A 24,433-nucleotide genomic window follows, 5' to 3' on the forward strand; every position below is an offset into this window, starting at 1 on the left:
TGTGTTTCATTTTTTTTTTTTTTTTTTTTATCCTTGTTTTAACAAAAGTGGAACACGCAGCTGTATGGTAGCCATTTTCTGTTTAAATATGTCATTTCAAGATGCCACATGATGAAATTTATAATTTTTATGTTGCTGTGAAGTCAGTTAGGCAGTAGATTATAAAACTCACAAGTGTTCTTTGCAGCTACAAACAATAGTGCCAATTATCTGCTTTATGCTTTCATTTGGTCTAATTTAAGAGTGTGCTGGATCATCTCCCAGTAAAAAACTAAACTGTGATTGATGATAGATTTTTAAGTTCCAAGTCGGAGGGGGTGGGGAGGGAAGGGAAATACTGTAATTGCGAAGCTAATCAATAAATAATGTGCAAGCTCTTGACTTTTACTTCGGGGTAATAGATGTAAAGTATATAGACGGTGTGCATTACAAGTGCAATGAAAGGGAATATTAAAAGAAACCATAGGCCACATTTCTATCAGTTTGTGTACAGTAGGTGATGAGGGTAATTATCCTCCTCGTATATTCACATCACTTATCTTGTTCCTTTTATCACTTCGCCATAACGGTGGAACAGTTTCATATAAATGTCAGGCAAGCACACTGAAAGGACTGCCGGCTGCGTGTGAACCAGTGCCTTTAAATATCATCCAGGCCTTTTGTCACATCTCTTTTTTTTTTTTTTTTTTGCTAGAAATGTGTAAATCCAATTAAAAGAAAAGTGCCTCTTTAGACCTCCGCCTCTGTTTCTCTCCCAGTGCCTCGCTCTTTATCTGTGATGGAGGGGGGCACGATGACTGTCCTGGAATCCCCCAGCTCGGTATGAATAATTGAGTGCAGAATAGTCCTTGTATGTTTAATTTGGATTAAATATTGAGGAGGAACCACCAACCGGCAATGTTCCTCCGCCTCCCTGAAAAGAGAAACAAAGTAGAACAAAGATGAGGAGAGCTAAAGAGGGACTTAAATGGACCATGGGGGAGTGTGTGAGGGACAGATGGAGGGGGAGGCTGGGAGGAAATGAGACAAGAAGTAAGAGAAGGGGTTTGAGTGGCGAGCCAATGTGAAAATGAGGTACAGTGTGTCGCAATGAGCTACAGAGACAATTCGTTGTGTGATTATCAGCAGGGCAGTTTATCAGTTTTTAAAATTTCATGAATAGAGACACTTATTTCTCTCTTTCATCTGCTTTGGCTGCATATTTTATGTTCAATGGTAGCATTTCAGAGGGTGCTTTGTGTGTGTGTGTGTGTGTGTGTGTGTGGAGTCTTCCATGCGCCTTGTACACTATGTACATTAAGCAGCATCAGCGGGGTCTTTGGCTGTTAAATGGAGATGAATGTTTCCAATCAGCTTGGCTCACTGCAGCGTGAAGAACAGTTTTCTGATCCTCTTCTTAGCATGTGGGCTTGGCGTCTCTGAAGACCCCAGTACACTGAGAAAGATTGCACTGCCTTTTTCTTTTCCATTTTTCCTGTATCCGTCCTCCCTCCTTCTGTTTTCCTTTGATTTACACTTGCTTCCTCTTTCCTGCTGTCTCGCATGTGTCCTCCCGATCTCTGCCTCCACTCGTCTGCCTCTCTTTATCGTTCCCGCTCGTTTCCTCTCTCCTCCCATTCTTGTCAACAGAGAGATGGAGCGTGACGGACACGAGTCGTGGCCCTGTCCCTTGCATGTTGACCTCTGATGATGATTGTCAGTGTAGGGGCCAAAATACATTCAGCATTTTAAGATACAGTATTTTAAGATACAGAATTACCAAAGATATAGTATTAACCAAGCAGATCGAAAATGTAATGTACTACAGATGGGCGAGCTTATGCCATGAGTAGAAAAAGAAATAAAATGAAGCTGTGTTAAACTTGTTTGATTACATAAAATACTTGAGAGCTCCTTTGCTTGTACGAGAGGATGAAAATAGACGGGGGAGAAGCGTTCTGTTTACCTTTGCATACACTTATTGATGACTCTCTATGTGATCGTTGAGATTACAGTAAATTAACCACCTTGCGTTGTCATAGAGGTTGTGTTGTTTAGTCTCTGTGTTGTAGAGCCTTTACGATACGTAGCGCATAGCCACAGGGTCACCTTGGATGTGTGATTGGAGGAAGGGTAGAGGGAGAAAGCAGGCAGAGACGAGGGAGGGAGAGTACAGTAGCAGTGGGAGGTTGTCGTGAGATAATTGGCTGCAGCGCAGAGGGGGGCAGAGAGATGATGGGTGGTAGAAAGGGTGTGGAGGTAAAGGTGGAGAGAGAGGGGAGAGTAAAAACAATGACGAACATCTTCTCTAATCATATAATCACCATCTTTCCTAGTCCTGAAGGCTGCCAAGAACCGTGTGTGTGTGTGTGTGTGTGTGTGTGTGTGTGTGTGTGTGTGTGTGTGTGTGTGTGTGTGTGTGTGTGTGTGTGTGTGTAAAGAGAACTCTCAATTCCGCTATAATGATTACTACAGGGTATAATGAACAAGTGGCCAGATTGGGATTCTGTACTAATTGTACTGACCTGATTATTGGTTATTTCTTAAACTGATGTTAGGAAATCCCAGTTTTGCATACATAGTTTAACCTTTAAGAGTCGCTACGTTAGAGCACACGCAAGACAAATCATTTGGTTAGATCACAGTATTGCATATAGGGCTACAACTAACGATTATTTTCATTGTCGATTAATCTGTCAACTGTTTTTTTCGATTAGTTGTTTGGTCTATGAAATGTCAGAAAATGGTGGAAAATGTCGATCATTGTTTTCGAAAAAAATGCCCAAGATGACGATAGTCTAGCCACTGGCCTCACCATTCAAACACACACACACACACACACACACACACACACACACACACACACACTCTCCACGCTCATGAAGTCTCCAATCAATACCTTCACATCCCATTGCACTCCTATTTCACCTGGAGAAAGATCTTTTGAATAGCTGATAGTGACGCCACACACACACAAGCGCACACGCGCGCACACACACACACACACACACACACACACACACACACACATACACACACACTTAGATACTCCCCTTATTAGTGATTGCATTTGCAATGCATGACCCAGGTCTAAATCTTCACACGGTGTCACACTCCTCATTTGTCTCTCAGGGAGGAGCCAACGTGTCATCAGCATATGCCGTACACATGATGAATGAGCCAGCATAATGGATACTGTAAATCATCATTGTGAATTACATTCCTTTGGTGCATTTAGATGTGTGTGAAAAGAGAGGGAGAATAAGGGAGAAAGAGGAGGGTTAGCCCACAACATTGCAGCATTGCCCTAAGGGAAAGCAGCAGCAGCAAAGCTTGCAGATTCCCTGAGCTCCACCAAATGAAGCCATTTAGAGGGGGGAGATGGGAAGGGAGATGGGCTGCGGGGTGAAAACGGATGTGGGAGGAGATGGATGGGTGGATGGTAGGATTAGAGGAATAGCTCGTCAGGCATTCAGAACACGCATTCTCCCTCACACGACTCCCACAAGGTGCCCTTCATGCATGCACACATACGAGCCGACACACATGTGTACTGGTGTACACACTGGTGTGTGTACACCTTCTTGCTATATGTGATGGGAGAAAAATCCAGGAAAAGCTGCTCCATTTCTCAGATTTCCCTCTCAGGGGACTTTGGCTTTCATCCATCGCTCCATCAGGTTCATCTCACGCAGGATATAAAAAATGCAGCTAAAAGACATGTCGGCCTACGCAGACGAAGACCTAAAGTGGCCTTAGAGTCAAATGTTTTCACGAGAGCCTAATCCAAAACGTGTTTGACACAGCACAAGAAAAAGAACAATGTTTTTTGGTAATGGAGAGCATTATTAGTTTTATATTAATTTCATATCTGGCTTTGGTTTTTTTACTCTGGTTCCCCCCACTTGTCTTGTCGGTGCATCCCTTTATTCCCTCCCTACAGTGAACAAGCTGTATGTGAAAGTTTTGTGCTGTCCTCCGCAAAAAAGACAAGAGAGAAGGGAAGAGAGTCTGGAGGGAGATACTTAAGTTACATCAGAGCAATACTTCTCTCCTCTCTTGTCTCTCCTCTCATCTCCTCACTTGTCTCTCCTTTCTTGTATCTCCTTTCCTCTCTTGTCTTACTTCTCTTGTTTTCTTCTCCTCTCTTGTCTCTCCTTTTTTATATCTCCTTTCCTCTCTTGTCTTACTTCTCTTGTTTTCCTCTCCTCTCTTGTCTCTCCTTTCCTTTCCTTTCTTGTTCTCCTCTCTTGTTTCCTCTTTCCTCTCCTCACTTGTCTCTCCTTTCCTCTCTTTTCTCTCCTTTCTTGTCTCTCCTTTCCTCTCTTTTCTCTCCTTTCTTGTCTCACCTGTCTCTCCTCTCTCCTCTCCTACCATGTCTCTCCTCTCTTGTCTATCTTTTCCTCTCCTCTCTTGTCTCTCCTCTCTTCTCATCTCCTCTCTTCTCCTCCTTTGTCTCTCCTCTCCCCTCTTGTCTCTCCTTTCCTCTCTTGACTCTCATCTCCTCCTGCACTTCAGCGTTTTTAGTGAAGCTGTCTAATCCAGCAAATAGGAGCACCCTCTCTCAAGATGTGACTTCTATAAACCGTGATGCATTCAATCAAACTTTCCTTCATAAGTAATAAAGTTGACTTTTAAACAGTTTGGCTTGTGTATAATTACTGTTATGCACCTTTTTCTCACTCGTTCTCTCTGCATCTGTCTCTCTCTCTCTCTCTCTCTCTCTCTCTCTCTCTCTGTCTCAATGTCTCTCAGATAACAGTTTTCCGGATGGGGTCGGAGGGTCATCAGGACATTGACCTCGCCATCCTCACTGCATTACTCAAAGGTGGGTGTGTGCGTGTATGCGTGTGTGCTGGAGCATGAATGTACAGTGAGTGGCTTCCATTTCACGGTCACCCTCCAGGGATGTTGTTATTTATTTATTATGTTTCTATACATAAAAGGAGGATGATATCATTTCAGAAAGCATTCCTCTCGCTGTCCCAGTTTAGGTGTATGTTTTTACTTTTGCACTTCATAGCTCAGGAATAAAACCTAGACATCTGTGCTTATGTGCTTCTCGCTTAAAGCTCCATTAAGCAATTTATGATCTCTGCGGGGCAGAAAGACTCCAAAGCAAACTTGCAGCATTAAGTCTTGATATTGTATTAGCTTATCAAACAATTGCTTTCTCACAGTTTTAGCAGAAACAGAGTGCCATAGGCATGTCGTCCTCTTATCACTGCCTGCCAAATATAAGTCCAGTATTCTCTGGCTTTGTCCACTAACTTCTGCCTCGTTTTGGCTTGCTAAGTATTTTTCCAGCACATCTGGCACATAACCACCCGTAAAACAACAAAATTATGTTATTCCATTTTAGTTTTTGGTTGGATTGTGATAGAAAGTTTGAATTTGTTAGCGTTAGAGGTGCTTTTTGGCCGAGTTTGCTGGCTCTAGCTATGTGTTTATTGTACAGCCTTGTTATCACACAAAAATATCAAACTATTCCTTTTAATGTGAGGAGGTTGTGGCACTCGCAGCCTACCAGCTATTAAAGCCGCTTGCAGTAAGTTCACATTTCCTACTTTATATGCTAATAAATCCCCGATATCGCAGCAACACCTGCAGAATAATCAATTAGCACGAACACAGCTGCTCATTAACTGTGTGGCCAGAGACATGCAATTACAGGAAGACACTTACAGTCACCAATGAATTATGGAAAAATGAAAAGTATTGTGTCTTTAATTCATCGCTTTTGAAGTACACAATGTAATTTAATTTGCATGTATCAAATAATTCCCCTTGAGGTCAATAATCACATTTGAAAGGGACACGTGGCCTAACTGTATGCTATTATGCCACATCAGCTTCTCATTTCTCAGAACTACATTAATTGGTACAGCGTGACCAGCATCCCAAAGTTTAAGCTCAAGGTTTATTATCTTTACAGGCAGCATACAGGTAATGTTATATGTACATCCGTCAAAGGGCATTGCAGTAGTTGCAGAAAAGCTAGTTGATGTTTTAAAGGGTCATGTCTATGTTGGTTTCTCCCCTTCCACATATTACACTGCAACACATGGAATAATCTATCAGCAGCATAGACCTACAGTATAGAGAGAGATATAGAGCTAGCAGAGGCTGTAGTTCTTACACTGTTATTCATTGGTATGCATTTGCCATAAAGGGCAAGGAATTTGACCAAATTGAGTTACAAAATTGAAAATTCCTCTAGTGCGATAAAACAATTAACCTCAATCACCTCATCCTCTACCCTATTTCTCCCTTCAATGTTTACCGTGCCCCCACCCCTCTACACACACACGCACATTCACACATGCACGCACACACACACGCAAAGGATTCATAGATCTACACTTCTGAGCTTATATCATGGTTGCTCTTGCCTCTTCTAGGAATATGACGCTAACGCCACCCGCTGGAGTTTGCACCCTAGACTGTATAATAATATAAACGTAGTCTCCGAGACGTCACCCATAGGTTTCCAAAGAGCAAAATAAAACTGAAAGTGGGCAGCTCCCGGTAGCTCCTTCCCTGTCGCCATCTTGGCAATGCCTGACGTCGGCTAATCCAAAAAGGGGCAAAGAGTTGGAGCGTGGTGGAGCTGAGGTGGGCTGAATGACGCCTACAGTCTTCCCTCGCCTCCTGTGACAGAAGCCACCTGTCACTCTTAATTATACACAACTTTAGGCCTGAATATATTTTATACAGATGAGTTATGAAAACAATTCACCCCGTACAGTTGTCATGAAGAGGAGCTTAGTTATAGAGACAAACACCCGGCGCAAAGCCCGACGCAAGTGTCTTTAATAGTTTAAGACCGACGCAGTTGTCAATTTCCCGTCCAGCACCCGCAGGGAGGTGTGTTCAGGTGCATTCTGGCCGTATTGCTATCTTGAGGCAGCGGAAAGAGATCGTGCCATTGACCAACAAAAACCTGGTCTGAATTCAATAACGCAGCATTTCATTGTTATTTTAACAGCGCACACTATGCTTGTTACACACACAGGGAAGCGCAGCAGCACACAGACATGCAAAAGATTACAAATAAAAAATATTACAATGTGAAATGGTATTTTGCTATGATCTACTCGCGCGCTTTCACTTCACGCACGAGCACGTTTCTTCTCCTAAAAATCTCTCCTTCCTGCTTAGCAAACCCGCTATCATAATAGCAATGCGCCAAGGTCCAAACTCACCTGGCTTTTAAAGGGAATGGGAGATGATGCTCTGATTGGTTTATTGCATGTTACGCCCAAAACACACCTATGTATAATTAGACACTAAGTACAACCCTTTTGAACCATGCGCCTGGCGCACGGACCCTACCGTTAAACTAGCAAAAGTGGATTTGGACACGCCCTAAACGCACCTGCGCCAGGTGCTTCACGCCATGCACTTAGATCGTTAAAATAGGGCCCTAAAACCTATTTTGTACCAGTCTGTAAATATGTTTATTCTGCTGTAAGTTGTGCATTTTAACATGGGCGTCTATGGCAAAAAAAAAGGAAAGGAAAAGGAAAGGAAGGAGATTATAGTGAAAGGATGAGAGGGAAACACTGAGAAAAGGGGCAAAAGAAATGCTCTATGGCATGAGGGTCACTTTACACGCAAGTCTCATTCTGCGGTTGAGTGAATGAGACGTGTTGGGGCTTTTAGTGTAAAATGAAATCAGTCACATCCTGTCTGAGAGCTTTCTAAAACACTGGATTAGACTCCTTCGCTGAAGAACTAAGCTGCTGCCTGAAGCTCAACACGGCACAGCACAGTCAGGAATACAAGGTGAGGAGAGAAAAGAGCAAGAGCAAGAAAAAAGCTATAAAAGGAACAAGTGTGTGAGCCTGCCTGTGAGAGAACCAAGTGGGAAACAGGATTGAAACTGCAGCTAAATACACATGGTGTAGCAGTTTAGAGTAACTGATGGTCTGCTGTCTGAAGTAGTCAATATCTCGAGGATTGGGTCCATAATTCACTTGGCTGCAGTTCAGCCTTCCTGCAGGCAGACTGAGTGAAACCACAGGCCTTTGATGACGCTGCCTTCTTATATACACATACAGTATCTCCACTAAAGCTCTTATTAGCAGCGCTCTGTCTGAACTCACACCATTAAGCTCCAGTAATGCTGTGCGGGCCTTTAAGGCGCACAGAGCCTGGTGTAAAGTGATGATACTTCTGCTCTTATTAAAAATTACACAGGCTTGTCTAAACACAAGGGATTATTAGTATTCTTTATATTGCAGTGGATTTCTCCAAAGGCTGAAATGAATTGCTGCCTTATCTTTCTAATTTTGGTGAACTCCTGCGGGTGTGCAGGTGAATTATTAATGTGAACAGCAGACTGCGGTTTTGTATGCTATCTCAAGGGTCAACAGTGTTTTAAGAGTGCCACTAAACAAGTGAACAGCTACAATTACTTTTTTTGCAGCATATTCAATAGCAGGTTTGGTTTTATATGGTCTGTCCCTGATTCATTTTATGCTGCCTCTGAGTTTAGTTTTTTTATCCACTTGATGAAGTGTTTAAGACGTATTGGCTCAACTCTAACTAATGTGCCGTCACTGTTGTATATGCTCAGATGAGCATAAACTCCATTGTAATACATTTTTTACATTTGTAGGATATTTAAATTAAACTAAAGATGTGTGAAAACATAATGACAAGTAAAATGTCAAAGGAAAACACCAAACGCACATACCAGCCCTACATTGTGAGTATCTCGGCAGATTTAGATCTTTTCATTTGACAATCTTTACTTTACCAAACAGCAATGGCGTGCAGCAAATCCATCCCAGTGATGAGAGAGGTGAAGGGGAAGAAGGATCGTCTTTTGGCACTGCCATCCAACACTTTTATTTTATCCTTATTCGTCAGTGCGCCCTTGAATTCTGATTATTTTTTACTTACCTCTACATCATCCAATATTGCTTTGAGCAAATCCAATCTGTCCAGAATGCCACTTTTTCGTATTCTACTCATTATGTCATGTTGATGTTACTGGAGGATCAGAGCATTGTAAATGATGTTCACGGACACAGCAAATGAAAAGGAACACAGTCGTATTCTACACTTTATGCAGGGATGAAGCGGAGCGTTAAATTAAGTTATACTTTAAAGACCGGTCTGTCATTCTCTGGCGGGAAGACGTGTTCTTCTCTACAGAAACTCAGAAAAAGGCAGGAACCGAGCAGACACATGGTAAAGTAAAGCAAAGATCCACCAACCCTGAAGTTAGACAGCTTCCCCTGCAGCTCCTGCAGCTCACAAAAGGAGCTAGCTCTCATAAGTTCAAAACAAAATCAGTTGTGGTGGACTTCTCTCCTCTCTCTCTCTCTTTCTCTCTCTCTCTCTCTCTTTTGTGTCGAGCCCTCCCACCCCGAAAACAAACTTTTTGAATCACTTCTCTCTGGCAGGAGGCTGTGGTCCATCAGGACCAAAACTGTATCTTCCCTGCTGCAGTCGGCCTCATTAACAAGTCCCGGGATCCCCACTGACACAGACTCTTAACCCCCCCACCCCTAGACACTACACGTTACATAAACGAACATCCTGGACTTATATACCTGACACCCGCACAAACTATATATCATGAGCTTTTTAACATTCCTCAACATCATTCTGCACTAAACCATACAACCTTCTTTTCTTATTGTTAAAACAGAAATATTGTACATATGTGTTTATTTATGTTATCGTTTTTCTTCTGCATTTATTGTTTATTTCCTTTTAATATGCTTATGTGTATGTATGCACCATGCACCAAGGCAAATTCCTTGCAAGTGTTACTAACTTGGCAATGAATCCTTTTGTGAATTTCTGATTCTGATTCAATCCTCTCTTAGGTGCCAACGCTTCAGCTCCTGACCAGCTGAGTTTGGCTCTGGCTTGGAACAGAGTGGACATCGCCCGCAGTCAAATCTTCATCTACGGACAGCAGTGGCCTGTAAGAAAGAACCATAAACCGTCTAAACAAGAACATGTATACTGCAGCAGGGATGTTGTTAACGTTATGGGATACTGCACTGCCCAAAACAGTCTTTGGCATTGTAACTCAGTCTTGAATTGTACTGTACCTGACATTTGTTTAGAGAAATGGTCCTCAACAGCTGATAATATTAATAATGTATGGTGCGTACAAGGAATGCAGTTCAGAATACTTTACATTCACACCAAATAACTTTAAAGTGATTAGTAAGAGAAAGATGAAAATTTGAACGTCAGAGAAAAGGAAACTTTCAAAGACTATTTGGATGCCGAAGGCAGCTCAGGATCAGTCATGGGTGAACGGTTCAGCAACTGAACAACGGTTGCAAAAAATAATCAAGGACTGCTGTGGTTATCTGTGAACATAATTGAGAAGTAGGCATTCCTTGCAGTTTTCATGTATAGTTTGAAGCTGTCACAAAAAAGCTTTTTATTTCAATTTTAACTGCTCCAAACAGCTCTATTGTAGTCCAGCCTCTACTTCAGAGACCAACCTGCGTCAGTTTGTAACACATGTTATAATGCTCGCCTAGCTGCTAGCGTGGCACACCTTCATACTCTGCTTCTGACTGGCTAGTAGTCCTTACCTAGGTACTGCGCATGTGCGACTCCCAACAAAGATGGAACAGAAGTGTGATGCCTCACTCTGTAGCTAAAATAGAGAGCCCAACACACAGGGTGAAAAGAGGAGCTGCAGCAATCTGCAGTACAACAAAATATGGTGTTTTTTTTTTATTAAACCATGTAAACCTATTCTGATATAACCTCTAAATACAATTATACAATTATGAAAAATGAGCATAATATAAGCACTTTAACCAATTAAGTGTGGCTCCACTACATGTTGTGTGAAATCCTATTACTGTATAATAATCCTGTTGTAGTTTTAGTAAATGATGGTCTTTATTTATTACCTTGCGGTGCTCCTGCATAGTTGGCGGTATGTGGTGTGTGCTGTGTATGGTATCGTCAGTATTTGTATTCCCTATCCCTTGTGCCTTAGGTCGGTTCCCTGGAGCAGGCAATGCTGGATGCCTTAGTTCTGGACAGAGTGGACTTTGTCAAGCTGCTGATTGAAAATGGAGTCAGTGTGCACCGTTTCCTCACGCTTTCCAGACTAGAGGAGCTCTACAACACGGTAATACCCAATTACACATAAGTGGATTGTAAATATGAGTTGACTTATCTTTTTTGGAACACACACAGTTGTGATAGTGAGTTTCAAAATTAAACGTTGATTGTAAGGCTTCTTGTGCAAGAGCTGGTAGTGAACAGCATTGCAGACAGGTTAAAGGTAGGGGTGTTGAAATGAATTATTACATCGATGCATCGCGATGCCGACGTGGACGATTTTGCATCGATGCAGTGACAGACAAGATAATCGTAATCGAATCCTGAGACCAGTAAAGAGTCACACCCCTAGTTAAAGGTAGGTTTATGGTCGCTGTGGTGTTCGGGGGTGTGCCGAGCCAGAAAATGACGTCCGGCCCGTCCAGCGCGAAGGCTCGCAAATTGTCGCTGTGCATGGTCATGCTCCTCTGAATTTTTGTAACTTAGGCGCACGCCGCATGATCCATTTCAACAAGGGCGGCTGGGACGACTGGCTGAGCAGGTTCAGCAGGTTCGCCTGTTCAAACATCTGTATGATTCTTCATGTAGAGACCACAGGGACAGATAAATGGCCTTAAATCCGTGGTAAGAGAGAGGCCACCAAACTGGGAAAAGAAGAGGCATTTAGCTGGAGTGTGTGGAAAAACATGAGAGGTCGCTTTGTCAAAGCTAAAAAAAAGACAGCCTCATGGAAAGATGTTACACATGTTACAACATCGAGAGGCAGACAGTCATTTCGACTTGGAGATAAGCGACAGTGACGTTAATAATTAGAGTAGCAGACCATGTAAGTGTTTACTTCTGTTGCCAGGCTCTCCTTTAATTCCGCTCTCTACTTCTTCTCTACTACTCCTTGCTTATTCACTGATTATTTTTGTATGCCCCCTGGCGTTTCGGAGAGTACTGCAACGATCAGTTGCGTTCAGCTTATACATATCCGTGCGTGGTTGTAGCAGTTTTGTTCTCAGGAAATGAAGTTGCTTTCATTAATGGTATGTGTTGTTGTGCTTGTTTGTTTTTTCAACAGAGACATGGTCCGTCCAACACGCTGTACCACCTCGTCAGAGATGTCAAAAAGGTATGATTATCCCCGCCGTCCCTTTAGCTCTGTGGCTGTTCAGGCAAACCATCTGGGAATGTTGGCTTTAATGTGTATATCAAAGAAGCCACATTTGGCTACATTGTGTTTTAGTTGCTTTGTTTGCGTTGCGTGTAGTTACTCTACTTGCATCAATTAGTGTGTCTACATTTCGGTAGCCCTAGTTGCTGTTCCTGCAAATAGAGGCCGGCTTTTCTCTTTCAGCTGGAGTTGCAGGCTGCAGTGGCTGTGTAGAGCTATGCACGACTCTCATCCCGCTCATGACTGTTCGGCAGTTTTCTCTGTTCTTTCTCTAGGGCACACACACTGCCGTGGTAAACAAGTACTACATGTATTAAACACTTCTTTACCCACAGAACTTGAGTTTGAGCAAACTGAGGTCGCAGTAAGGCTGAGGAGGAAGAACCCCGTAGACGCTCCCAATTTATTCATTTCTGTTTATATTTCTATTATTAACAACATTAATACTGTCAGTGTGTGTTTTTTTTAATATGCAGTATCATCGGTTTCTTTGAAAAGGGAAATTGCACATTCCCTTACATAAAACAGACATACTTTGCATCAGAACTGTTATTTACATGTTAAATCCTCTCTCTCAGTGTAGGATTTGGCCGCACATCTAGCCAAAAAACTTCAACACTGTACTTTTTTTTTTTTTTGCTGCATATCTCTCCTATAGCACCTTGATGATTACTGCAATGAAAAACAGACACCTAGAATTGTACATTCAGCACATGTCTGCACACCAATTAGGAGTGATCCCACTGTTGAGAGATGATTGAGAGGTCAGCAGCACCACCATTAGCATTGCGAGGTGTTCATTAATTAAAGTGTTACTGATTACAGTAATGCCCCGTGCTCCTCTGGGAGTCGCTGAAGAGGCTCAATGTTGTAATCCCTCCTCCTTTACCTCCTGTCTTTCTTGAAACACAACACTGATCTAAAGTTGGCGCAGAGAGAACATGCAGTTCATATCCCACTTAGGGCTAGGCAATATAAATATAAATCAATATCGTGATATGACACTAGATATTGTCTTAGATTTTGGATATCGTTAATATAGTAATATGACATAAGTGTTGTCTTTTCCTGGTTTTACAGGCTGCATTACAGTAAAGTAAACTGTTCTCGCAGTTCTATTATTTGCCTTTACCCACTTAGTCATTATATCCACATTACACATCTCATTGTGTAAATATTTTGTAAAAGCACCAATTATCAACCCTACGATATCGTCGCAATATAATTATCAAGGTATTTGGGTAAAAATATCGTGGTATTTGATTTTCTCCGTATTGCATACATGCAAAACACACACCGTAGTGCATGGCATAACGTCCCCATCTTTTTTGCAGAGCTGTGTGTAGTTGCCATAGTGTAGCTGAGTGTGTATGTGTCCTTGTTGTATCATAGTATGACGCCAATTAGATCTAACTGCCATGTCATCGCTATTTTCTTTCTTTCTTTCTCATTCTTTTCTTGTTTGTTTGGTCATACTGTTGGCAGGTTTTTATTTTGATTCAAATGCAGATGTTGTGCTGACAACAGCTGTAAGGGCCAGTGAAGGTTGCTGTCAGGTTTAATCTCAGTTCAGTCCTTAGATTGTGTGAAAGCTGAGTCAGAAAACAGAGAATCGCTTTAGATTGGCTTGTGGACTACAGCTGCCAACGCAGAAATTGGTTTTCTTACAGAGTAAATGAACAATGCAGTTTTGTAGCCAAAAGTTGGTAGCAATACACCTTGTGTGTCTCAAAAAAAAGAAGAATCCAAATGTAACGTAGTTTTTACTTCTTCGTTTATTTCTGCTAATTGAATGTAGAAATGGCCCAGAATGATTGGTGATTTGTATTAAAGGCAGACCCAAAAGAATTCTGCATATACAGTATATATATATATATATATATATATATATAGTTTTACAGTTTTATATATATAGTTTTACAGTTTTCAGAGGTGATCCAGAATGAAAATCTGCAGAATTTAGCAGACTGTCTTTCTGCTTTTTTAGTTTTATTTAAATATTTGTTTAAAATCTGCGTCTGCAGAATCCGTGTGGCGCTTATTATAGATCATCAGCTCACTATCCAAATTGTAGGACATGAAACTTTATTTTTAATTTGTCAGATACAAACAGTTCAATGTAGTGAAATTGAATTACTGCATTTAACACATCCTAAGTATTAGGAGCAGTGGACAGCTATACATACAGCATCTGGGGAGCAACTTGGGGTTCAGGGTCTTGTTCAGGGACACTTTGACACATGCCTGGAGGAGCCTGGGATCGAAACCAATCGAGCCAATCTTTTTAAGATTATTTTTTGGGCATTTTAGGCCTTTATTTATATAGGACAGCTGAAGACATGAGAGGGGAGAGAGAGGGGGAATGACATGCAGCAAAGGGCTGCAGGGTGGAGTTGAACCTGCGGCCACTCCGTTGAGGAGTACACCTCTATATATGGCCGCCTGCTTTACCAGGTGAGCTACCCAGGCCCCCAAACCGCCAATCTTGTGGTTGAGAGGTGACCCCTCTACCTCTGAGCCACCCCAAGCTGCAATGAGAACACTGACTTAATGGATATTGCAGTATACATTTAATTATTGCTATTTTTAATCTGGCGAGCCTCCGCATATTTGGCAAAAAATGAAACCTAAACAAAATCAACAGGTTGTTCCAAGTGTTTTAAGTAGTTGCCGTTAATGGCATGGCTATGAGAGCATAGAGAAACTTTCAGGAGAGCAACTTCCCCGTTAGTAAGTCAACCAGGACTCATAGTTCACCAACTATGCTGCAGAATTAAAGACTGCAGTGCTCTAACCTCTCAGAGTGTATTCACATGAGGTGTAAACAAACAGTTATTAGCTTGAGTTTCACCACCACAGGGAATTAGACCAGTGCTCGGCTTACCGCAGACTGCTGCTTTTGAACTCTACGTATATCGGTAGGATAAGGAGGTGAAACTTTGTGTGCTCACTTTGAACTTCGGACGTGTGGAAAGACAAACAGTATCTGTGGCTCTCTTTACTTCAAAGAGTGCATCAGATGGCCGGCAGCGGTTTGTCAGGCTATACCGCCAGTGAAAATAAATGTTTGGATACGAGGACAGGATAGAGATGGGTTAGGACAGAGAGGATTTCGAGGATCTCCCATCGGAGTGGAGACAGAATAAATGAAGGTGTAAAGACATGTAAGGTAATTGGTGTGTCTCAAAGGAACAGCGGGGCTCAGGTTAATGACCGAAGGATCTGGGGCTGATGTTGAGGGCACGAGGAAAAGCAGCGAGAGTTGACATACAGGGCTCACGTCGAAGAACTTTTTAAAATAATGATTCTAGTTTCCAGCTTTATCAACTGTCTGTCGGTCTTTCCATGCTTTTGCCCGTATCTTCCAGGCTAATGAGACTTTACCTCTTTCTTTTCCTCTATTCAAGACTGCATTGAACCTCACTGAGAAGATCTCATTATTCCTCTAAATGCAAATTACGACAAATCATTCAATTTCTTTATAATTGTCCGCAGACTTTATAATTCTCTGTATGAATCACATTGCAGATGCGTTTCTCTTCTCATTTTCTGCTTCTCTGTAAGAGAACAAGTTACAGCTCGGGGCTTTAAAGATTCATGTACGAGAGAGCTGTCAAAAGTCAAACCACACCTGAAATCGTTTTTTTGCTTCAGCCAATTACTGATTTCTAGAATCAAACCAAGATATCAAACCAAGACAAAAATTCAAATTTCAAAAACATAAACTGTCCGGTTGCGATAACAATTGATTAAAGAGGCCTGAAGAGAGATCTTGCCCGAGAGTTTCTGTGCATCTTATTTCCCCTGCTCTTGCTCACTGACATTGTTTGTTCTTTCCAAGCGAGAATATCCAGGGTTCAGTTGGATCTACTTCAAGGTGAATCAGATAATCACGTTCTCTTTCATAGCCAAAACAACACTTTGATATGGATTTTGTGAGCGTGTCTGTGTGATTTGTGTTGTACTCTTATTTCCTCTACTTGTTTACACTCCTTTATTAATCAGGTGGCGTGGGTTGTTTGCCTGTTAACACCGTCTGGTTTTGTAGGGAAACCTGCCCCCGGACTACCGCATCAGCCTCATCGACATTGGACTGGTCATTGAATACCTCATGGGCGGGGCGTATCGGTGTAACTACACCAGGAAGAGATTCAGAACGCTGTACCATAACCTCTTTGGACCCAAGAGGGTGAGTGAACGATTCTCATCCCACCCTTTAATGCATTTAAACACCAATGTCTGGGAATTTGTAACCTCATTAATCAAAGTATCCAGTAAAATGAGCCTCATGATCAAATAAGCCGTGATAAGTGCAAGACAATTAACATGGGCAAATGATGTTTCTATAATAAAATGATAATCAGAGATTGTATACTCAAGGGGAGACTTTACCTTGCCGTTGCAAGTAGTAAAATTAGCATATACACATTGGTTGTGACATAACTGATTGTTAAAAGTGTGATGCTTGATGTTTGGAGCAGGGATGACAGAAATGAGAAACTACACACTGTAATGTGTGTTGCTTGTTATACTGCGAGGGGATTCTGATCATGTCTTTGCTTAGAAGTAGGGCTGTCAAATTTAATGCGATAACGAGTAAACGCAAATTCCTGTGAACGACACAAATTCTTTTGATATCAGGAAGCGATGCAGCAGTAACGTTTTGGATGGCTAACAGAAACAAACCTTGAGCAGTAATGGATAAAGACAAGAGACTTTTGAATGGCATGTTCAGTTCCAAAGCCCTTCCAGATGGTTCTCTCCACAACACTAAAGTTATTTGCAAGTATTGTCGATGTGTATTGAGTTAACACTGCAAGTCTCAAATACCACTTGCTGGCCAATCACACGGCTGATGCAGAGAACCCTCCTCCCCCTTGCCAAAGACTTTGCAACGGAGACGTAAGAAGTACAAAGAAGTACAAGCGTAAAGTGGGACATAGTGTTAGTATTACCACGTAACGTTACATTCAGGTTAATGTTCCCATCAGTTGTTGCTTGATGGGCTTCAGTTTGCCGTACTATGCTTTCAGCATATTTATTTAACATAGAGTACCATTGAGGTTATTCTGGAGAAAATTCTAATCTAGACAGTATTTCTCAATAATAATAAACATTTGCACAAAACAGGTATATTTGTCCGCTCCCATGTTGATAAGAGCATTCAAAACTTGAAAAAATATCTCTTAAAGTACATTTAGAACAGATGCAAAATGTGCGATTCATTTTCAATTAATCACCAGTAACTATGGACAATCGCACGATTAATCGTGATAAAATGTTTTAATCAATTGACAGCCTTGCTTAGAAGATTAGGTTTTTATAAATGTCAGGAAACTGTTTGACTGGCAAGACATTGTGGCGAGAAATGGTTTCTCTAGGAACAAATTGAAATCAACTGACTACTATTTTGGTTAGCTTATTTTCAAGGTACTAATTTCTCACTAGGTTGGAATATTAGCCTGACAGCCCACCACATCCATTCAAGAAAAGCACATTAAAGACATTATTGCCACTTAATCCACACAAATCATGATCTCCTACGAAGAAGGTGCTGTTCATCAGCAGAGGTCAAACATAAGAGTTGAGATTCTCCCATTAGCTTGATGCAACACATCATCCATCTATAGCAGGGACTCTTCATCATGTGCCATCATTACCACAATAACATACACACTTCATTCCAACCACCACAGAAGCTCGTCTCCCTGATCAGCACGCCTTCAACCAAAGTGGAGGAACTGATCATTGGAATCATGTGTTGTAGTGTTTTGGTGGCTGTGTGTTTCACAGCGCACACGCTGCACATTATATTGTCTGTGTTCATGTTCTGCTGTTCTGATGTATAATTCTCTCATTCTGCCTCGAAGGCTCACACACCGCCACAGGTGTGATGAAAACAGAAGTATACACAGCTGTGTCTGAAACCCCATATGTCTGCTCGATGGTGCGTCGTCGTTTGTATGTTTGAGTATGTGTGTGTTTGTGAGTGTGTGTACGTGAGTCTTCACGTGCCTGCTTATCTTATTGTATGTCTGCTGCAACAAAGCAGCTGGAAAGACGCAGATAAAGCAAAGAAACGGGACAGAGACTGAGCAAAGAGGCAAAATGAAAGAGAGAGAGAGTTGCAATTTACTGTGATTTTCTAGAAATGTTGAACGTGCGATCACATAGTCACGCGCATGCACACACACGCACACACACACAGACACACACACACAAACATGTTAACTAAAAACAAAGCCTTGAAATATATGCAGATATCAAAATCCCCACAGGAGACCTGGGCTATTTTTACCAACTCAGATGATGGCTCATGAATGCATAATTCATACATGCCCTGCTTTAATACAGATACACAGTACTGTACCAAATGCACAAACTCACTCTGCTTTGACACATGCAAACACAAAACCGTAAAGGATTGTTGCTGTGTGTATTTAGTATACTGTCAATCACAAAAGCACAAAATTGTTGTTGCCATTTTAAAGAACAAACTGAAAAACTGAAAGTGCGTGACTTTGACCATATTAAAGAATATTTCTGCTCTCATGTGATCGAGCCTGTCTGTCAGTCTGTGCTGTGTTTTTCTTATAGAGTAAATGACTCTATAAAATGCATTCGACAAGGTCTTGTTCTGCTTGTTTATGTTTCTGTTGCTTTTCTAGCCCAAAGCCCTGAAACTGCTGGGGATGGAGGTGAGTGTCGATCTCATCAAGATTGTTATTCAGTCATTCCTTCACTGTCCCTCTCCCTCCTTTAAAAAAAGCACTCTTTTCCCTCGTAACGTGTTGAGTGTACAGTCAGTCTGATTATTTTTCAGCAAATAGTTGTTAAGTGTGTGCTGTGTGCCTTGCAGTCTTTGAAAGACCTTGAGGCCTGTTCAATTTATTTTTCTTGCAATCTGTATACACGTTTGAGCCAGTTTGCCATTGACAGACAACATTATTAATACATTTCACACTGCCTTGATCAAAGTTATTTGCACTTTAATTTATCTCAGATTTATGAAATGAAAAAATGAATGACTACATAACTGCATAATGGCTCCAGACAAGTATGAATGTATAAAACTCTTACGATACATGTCAGAGCAGCCCAGTTACATATAACTGAATAGGTAATGAGTGATCTAACACGATTAAGCAATACATGGTTTGTGTACTCAAATGTATACATGGGGTACCAACCATCAAGAATCCACATCATAAAGCTTTTATCACAGCATGTGTCTACAGTTTTCTCAGAGGTATTTATGTCTAATGTGCATGGCTGCCCTTTCCTTTGTATGTCTCCCTGTCAGTTTGTGTCTGTCAAAGTCTTTACCTTGATGTCTTGCTCTCTCTCTTTGTAACCCAGTTTATCATTCAATCAGTACGCCAACTTGGACATACATTTATGGCTCTGCAAACAATATTTATGGATATTTCTAAATATCCATAAATTTAGAATAGTTATCTTTTATAATTGGAATGTCACTTTTTAGTATTACCGTGTAATTTCCTGCCCTACTATTATCATATCCAGATAATCTGTCTGAAAGCAAGCAACAATTGTTAGTCAAACCACTGAAAGTCAATTCTCAGAGCTCTGTTATTGATCAACTGTCTGGTAGTCCACAACTGTTACAATGTGAAGTGATTGGAGATCAATGCCGCCCTGCTGACATGCCATTAAAGGTTAATTTTGGTATTTTTCAACCTGGACCCTATTTCCCCATGCATTGGTGCCTAAGTGACTAATGTGAACAAAAGATCTTTGAAATTGGTCCAGTTTTGTATAGAGGGAGTAACCGACAGCTGCAATCCGGACTGCAATGTAATGTAAATGGGCAAATGCGCACCGCCAATTTAAGTCCACTAGAAGTGCAGTTTTTGCCACTGACAGGCTCACATTGTTATGCTAAGTGTCTGACAATGTTATGGAAAAAGATCCCTACAGAGATAGACCATTTTGTTAAAAAGTAAGATCACTTTGTTTAACCAGAAACAGCCCAGGCATCACCATCACCAAAATCACCAGATTCCATTTAAATAAGCAATACTTTTAGCGTGCATAGAGCCAGTATATAAATAAAATATGGTAAATGGATGAATTTATGGTTTATTTCAACCAGACCAGAGTGGTGATTGTTTGAACAGTGGAAAGCTGAACCAAGACAGCTTTTGATTTACTTTTTGTTTTTTATATATATATATATATATATATATATATATATATATATATATATATATATATATATATATATTCTTTTTATTTCTGTTCTGTGGACTTTGAAAGAAATGTGTTTTACAGTGATAAAATTACTGTTTATTTAAATGGGGTTCGGGGATGTTTCGTGTTAAACAAAAAGATCTTACTCTTTAAAAAAAAAGGGTCGACCTCTGTCGGGATCCTTTCCATAATTTTGTCAGACACTTAGAATAATAATCTGAGCCTGTCAGTGGCAAAACAGCAAACGGAAATTGAAGGTGCGCAATTGCCCATTAACGTTACATTACTGCTTGTTTCGTTGCTCCCAACTGCAGTGGCCTTCTTAATACTGGACCAATTTCAAAAAATGTTGTACCCATCAGTAACTTAGACATAAAAACATGGGAACATAGGGTCCAGGTTGAAAAATACCGAAGTTACCTTTTTAAGACACTAACTGGCAGTGTCAACCTCTCCAGAGACAGGGAACCTGGAGACACAGAGGACCTCACCTCTGGTTGAGTTTTTTTTTTTTTTACCTGAAAGGAAAAGTTAAAAAAGAGAGAAAAAAGTTAACTCCTTTGAGAAGATTTTATTGAAAAGTGCTTTAGACAATCCATATTTTGTGTGTGGCACTTTGTCCTTCCACCTTTGTCCTCCAAAGTCTGATTTTGCTTCTGCATTCAACTTACTTTCATCATGTGGAGGGTAAAAAAAAAAAAAAAAAACATCATAAAAAAGTTAGCTGGGTGATAAGACCTCTCTATATATGTGTCGAATGTGGCCAAACACAGGGCCAGATTATTTGGTTTTGCTTGTAATTCAGAACCCAAACTTAATTTATTCAAAATATCAACTTAAAACACTCTTAACGTTGTGCTGGGAATAAATATAATCTGTAACAAGTCACCCCAAAATATGTAAACCCTACACAGTAACATAGTAGCAGCCTACTTTTCTTTCCATCCCACTCACTTGCTATGGATCTCCACCAGGATGACATGCCCATCCGCAGAGGCCGCCAGAAGACGACGCGCAAACGAGAGGAGGAAGTGGACATCGACTTGGACGACCCCGAAATCAACCACTTCCCTTTCCCCTTCCATGAGCTCATGGTGTGGGCCGTGCTCATGAAACGCCAGAAGATGGCGCTGTTCTTTTGGCAGCATGGCGAAGAGGCCATGGCCAAGGCCTTGGTAGCATGTAAGCTCTGTAAAGCCATGGCACACGAAGCCTCAGAGAACGACATGGTGGATGACATCTCCCAGGAACTAAACCACAACTCCAGGTGGGTGACACGAATAATGTACGTACACACACATCCAACCGTCTCTCACAATCAGGTCCACACGGAATCCGCGGACGCAGAATTCCGCAGAAAAAATGAAAACAAAACTCAGAATGTTAACACATCTCCACCCCAAACAGAAAAACAGTCCGCTAAATTCCGAAGATTTTCATTCTGGGTCACCGCTGACTTATTTATACTACGATTAGGGCTGGGTATCGTTCAAAAATATTAAATTCTGGTACCAATACCAATACCGTGACTTTGATACAGGTTCCTAAACGATACTTTTTTTTGATACCAACAAAATTAAATTACAACATTACGGCACAGATCTTTTTATGTTTTTTTCAGCTCCTACTACGTGAGTTGTTCCTGCGTGTCTCTGCAATGTGTAACGTTAGACAGCCAATCACAAACATTATTAGATCTTGGTAGAAGCATGCTGCATGCTTATTGGCTCACTGTGAAGTTTACTCCTTAGGTATTGAAATTGGGTATTGAATGACAAGGTATTTTTCGATACTCGATACTTCAGAGGCAATTCGGTCGGTGCCCAACAAGTATCAAATTCGCTACCCAGCCCTACCTATGATGAATTATTAGTTGTGTGGCGAGTCTAGACGCGAACGTCTACCTTGGCGCTCCACCCCCTACAGTATGGGCAGACACGCACACAAACACACCAACATGCCTTCTTCCCTGCAAACTGACCTGATTCAGACTACTCCACACTCCCAAGGGCTCTAAGTGACATAGAAACAGAAATCTGATAACATTGTTAGTTAAGGATATGCATATGAGATGAAGGTAATCACCGTCCTAGAGATTAATATGCTGGCTATGGAAATTACTGTTAATTAGGGGGGAATCTTTTAGATACTACAAATGAAGCACAAATACACAAACCAAAACTCACACACATACTTACACACAGTTTCAAAGATCAGCCTCAGAGCTGGCATACTGTATCTTGAGTTTACTTTCCACAGAGGATTTTGCTGGCTTCCTTCGAAGAGCTCATTTAACTGTGTGCATTTTTATATCTTCATGTAATCTTTACATAAGCAGTGTTTATGAATGCTTTTTCGTGTGTGTGTGTGTGTGTGTGTGTGTGTGTGTGTGTGTGTGTGTGTATATATATATATATATATATATATATATATATATATAAAAACTCCAGGGATTTGTGTGTGAACGTGTGAAATCTAAAATGTTTGGAAGAACATACAGTAATGCCTACAATCTGTAGGGAGTTCTTACTTTCCAAGGCACTTGCAAACAAACTTTAAATACAGTTAGAATATCCCCCTTTTATATTTCATCATAATTTCAATTGAAAAGGCCTTTATAGAAACAGAAAGGTATTCATCGCTGCTGAACTGTATCGTCTGCTGTGCATCATGACATTATGAGCCCTTGTTTTATAAATCTTCCAAACCCCAGCCATGCTAGTGCCTTCTTGTACTCATTAAACTACACAGAGAAGATAGCTCCAGTGTAGTATGAAATTAGAAATTAGGGTGAAACTTGATCTGCACTGATTTACGTTTTTATTACATATTGAAGTGCTGGTTTAAGGGCTGGAGCTTTGTTTGCAGTTTTGAATTTTTCATAGTGCGAGGTTGTGTTTATTTATGTGTGTATATGTGCCTGTGTGTGTGTGTGTGTGTGTGTGTGTGTGTGTGTGTGTGTGTGTGTGTGTGTGTGTGTGCGTGCGGGCCATATTTTGACCTCATTTCTCGAAGAAATATTTTATAATAGCTCCGTAGTTCTGTCATCGTAACTTTGAAATCTGAACACAGCGTTTCTCATTTAACATGCAGTGTACATACAGCAAGTATTCCAAACCCCATCACCTTGGAAAAGATACTGACATAATTACCAGTGAGACTTTGGGCCCTCTTTGCTGTATGCATGTGTCTGCATCTACTAAAGAAATTAGATATGCTTGTCATGTATGGCCTTGCCCATGTCTATGTGCTGTATTGATGTGCATAATTGTGTGTGTGTGTGTGTGTGTGTGTGTGTGTGTGTGTGTGTGTGTGTGTGTGTGTGTGTGTGTGTGTGTGTGTGTGTGTGCTAGGTGTTGTATGCAAATCTAATGTCCTTTAGGATTTGGCCAGATGGTCATTAATTCCTTGACCGGTTTAATTCAATTTTTACATGTTTGGACAAAGTGTGTCACTGTCGCTGTACATGTCTCAGTGTGCCCATATATGTCCTGCATATAATTTCCCAGAGAGTTTTGCCAGCTGGCAGTGGAACTCCTAGACCAGTCCTATAAACAGGACGAGCAGATGGCCATGAAGCTGCTTACGTACGAGCTGAAGAACTGGAGCAACGCCACCTGCCTGCAGCTGGCGGTAGCAGCCAAACACAGAGATTTCATCGCTCACACCTGCAGTCAGATGCTGCTGACCGACATGTGGATGGGACGCCTGCGCATGCGCAAGAACTCCGGCCTGAAGGTAAAAGTGGGCCAGATGTTTGGTAGTGGGTAAAGAAACGTATACTTACATTCAGTGGTGGAATGTAACTAACTACTTTATTCATCTATATTTACTGTTTACTCAAGTACTGTACTAAAGTACAAATGTGAGGAACTTGTACTTTACTTGAGTCTTTTCTTTTCATGCCACTTTCTACTTCTATTCCACTACATTTACGAGAGAAATATTGTACTTTTTACTCAACTGCATTCATCTTAAATTACTAGTTGCTTTACACATTAAGAGTGTTGCACACAAAACACA

At 41.1% G+C, this 24,433-nt stretch overlaps 1 protein-coding gene across 3 annotated transcripts in view; it reads left to right on the top strand.

Moving 5' to 3' along the window:
• Window positions 1–24,433, top strand: part of trpm3 (transient receptor potential cation channel, subfamily M, member 3) — a 178,769-nt gene that overhangs the window by 133,689 nt on the left and 20,647 nt on the right. Inside the window, exons 9-16 of one of the 3 annotated variants that reach the window (XM_028579043.1) lie at window positions 4,735–4,807; window positions 9,825–9,925; window positions 10,970–11,104; window positions 12,104–12,154; window positions 16,245–16,385; window positions 18,865–18,894; window positions 21,385–21,677; window positions 23,920–24,148. In XM_028579043.1, the coding sequence (XP_028434844.1) occupies window positions 4,735–4,807; window positions 9,825–9,925; window positions 10,970–11,104; window positions 12,104–12,154; window positions 16,245–16,385; window positions 18,865–18,894; window positions 21,385–21,677; window positions 23,920–24,148 (1,053 nt within the window). Of the gene's footprint in view, window positions 1–4,734; window positions 4,808–9,824; window positions 9,926–10,969; window positions 11,105–12,103; window positions 12,155–16,244; window positions 16,386–17,644; window positions 17,691–18,864; window positions 18,895–21,384; window positions 21,678–23,919; window positions 24,149–24,433 lie in introns of those variants that run through there. The other 2 variants (XM_028579044.1, XM_028579045.1) reach the window with 2 other exon arrangements.

Source organism: Perca flavescens, chromosome 5, assembly GCF_004354835.1.
Source record: "Perca flavescens isolate YP-PL-M2 chromosome 5, PFLA_1.0, whole genome shotgun sequence".
Taxonomy (NCBI): domain Eukaryota; kingdom Metazoa; phylum Chordata; class Actinopteri; order Perciformes; family Percidae; genus Perca; species Perca flavescens.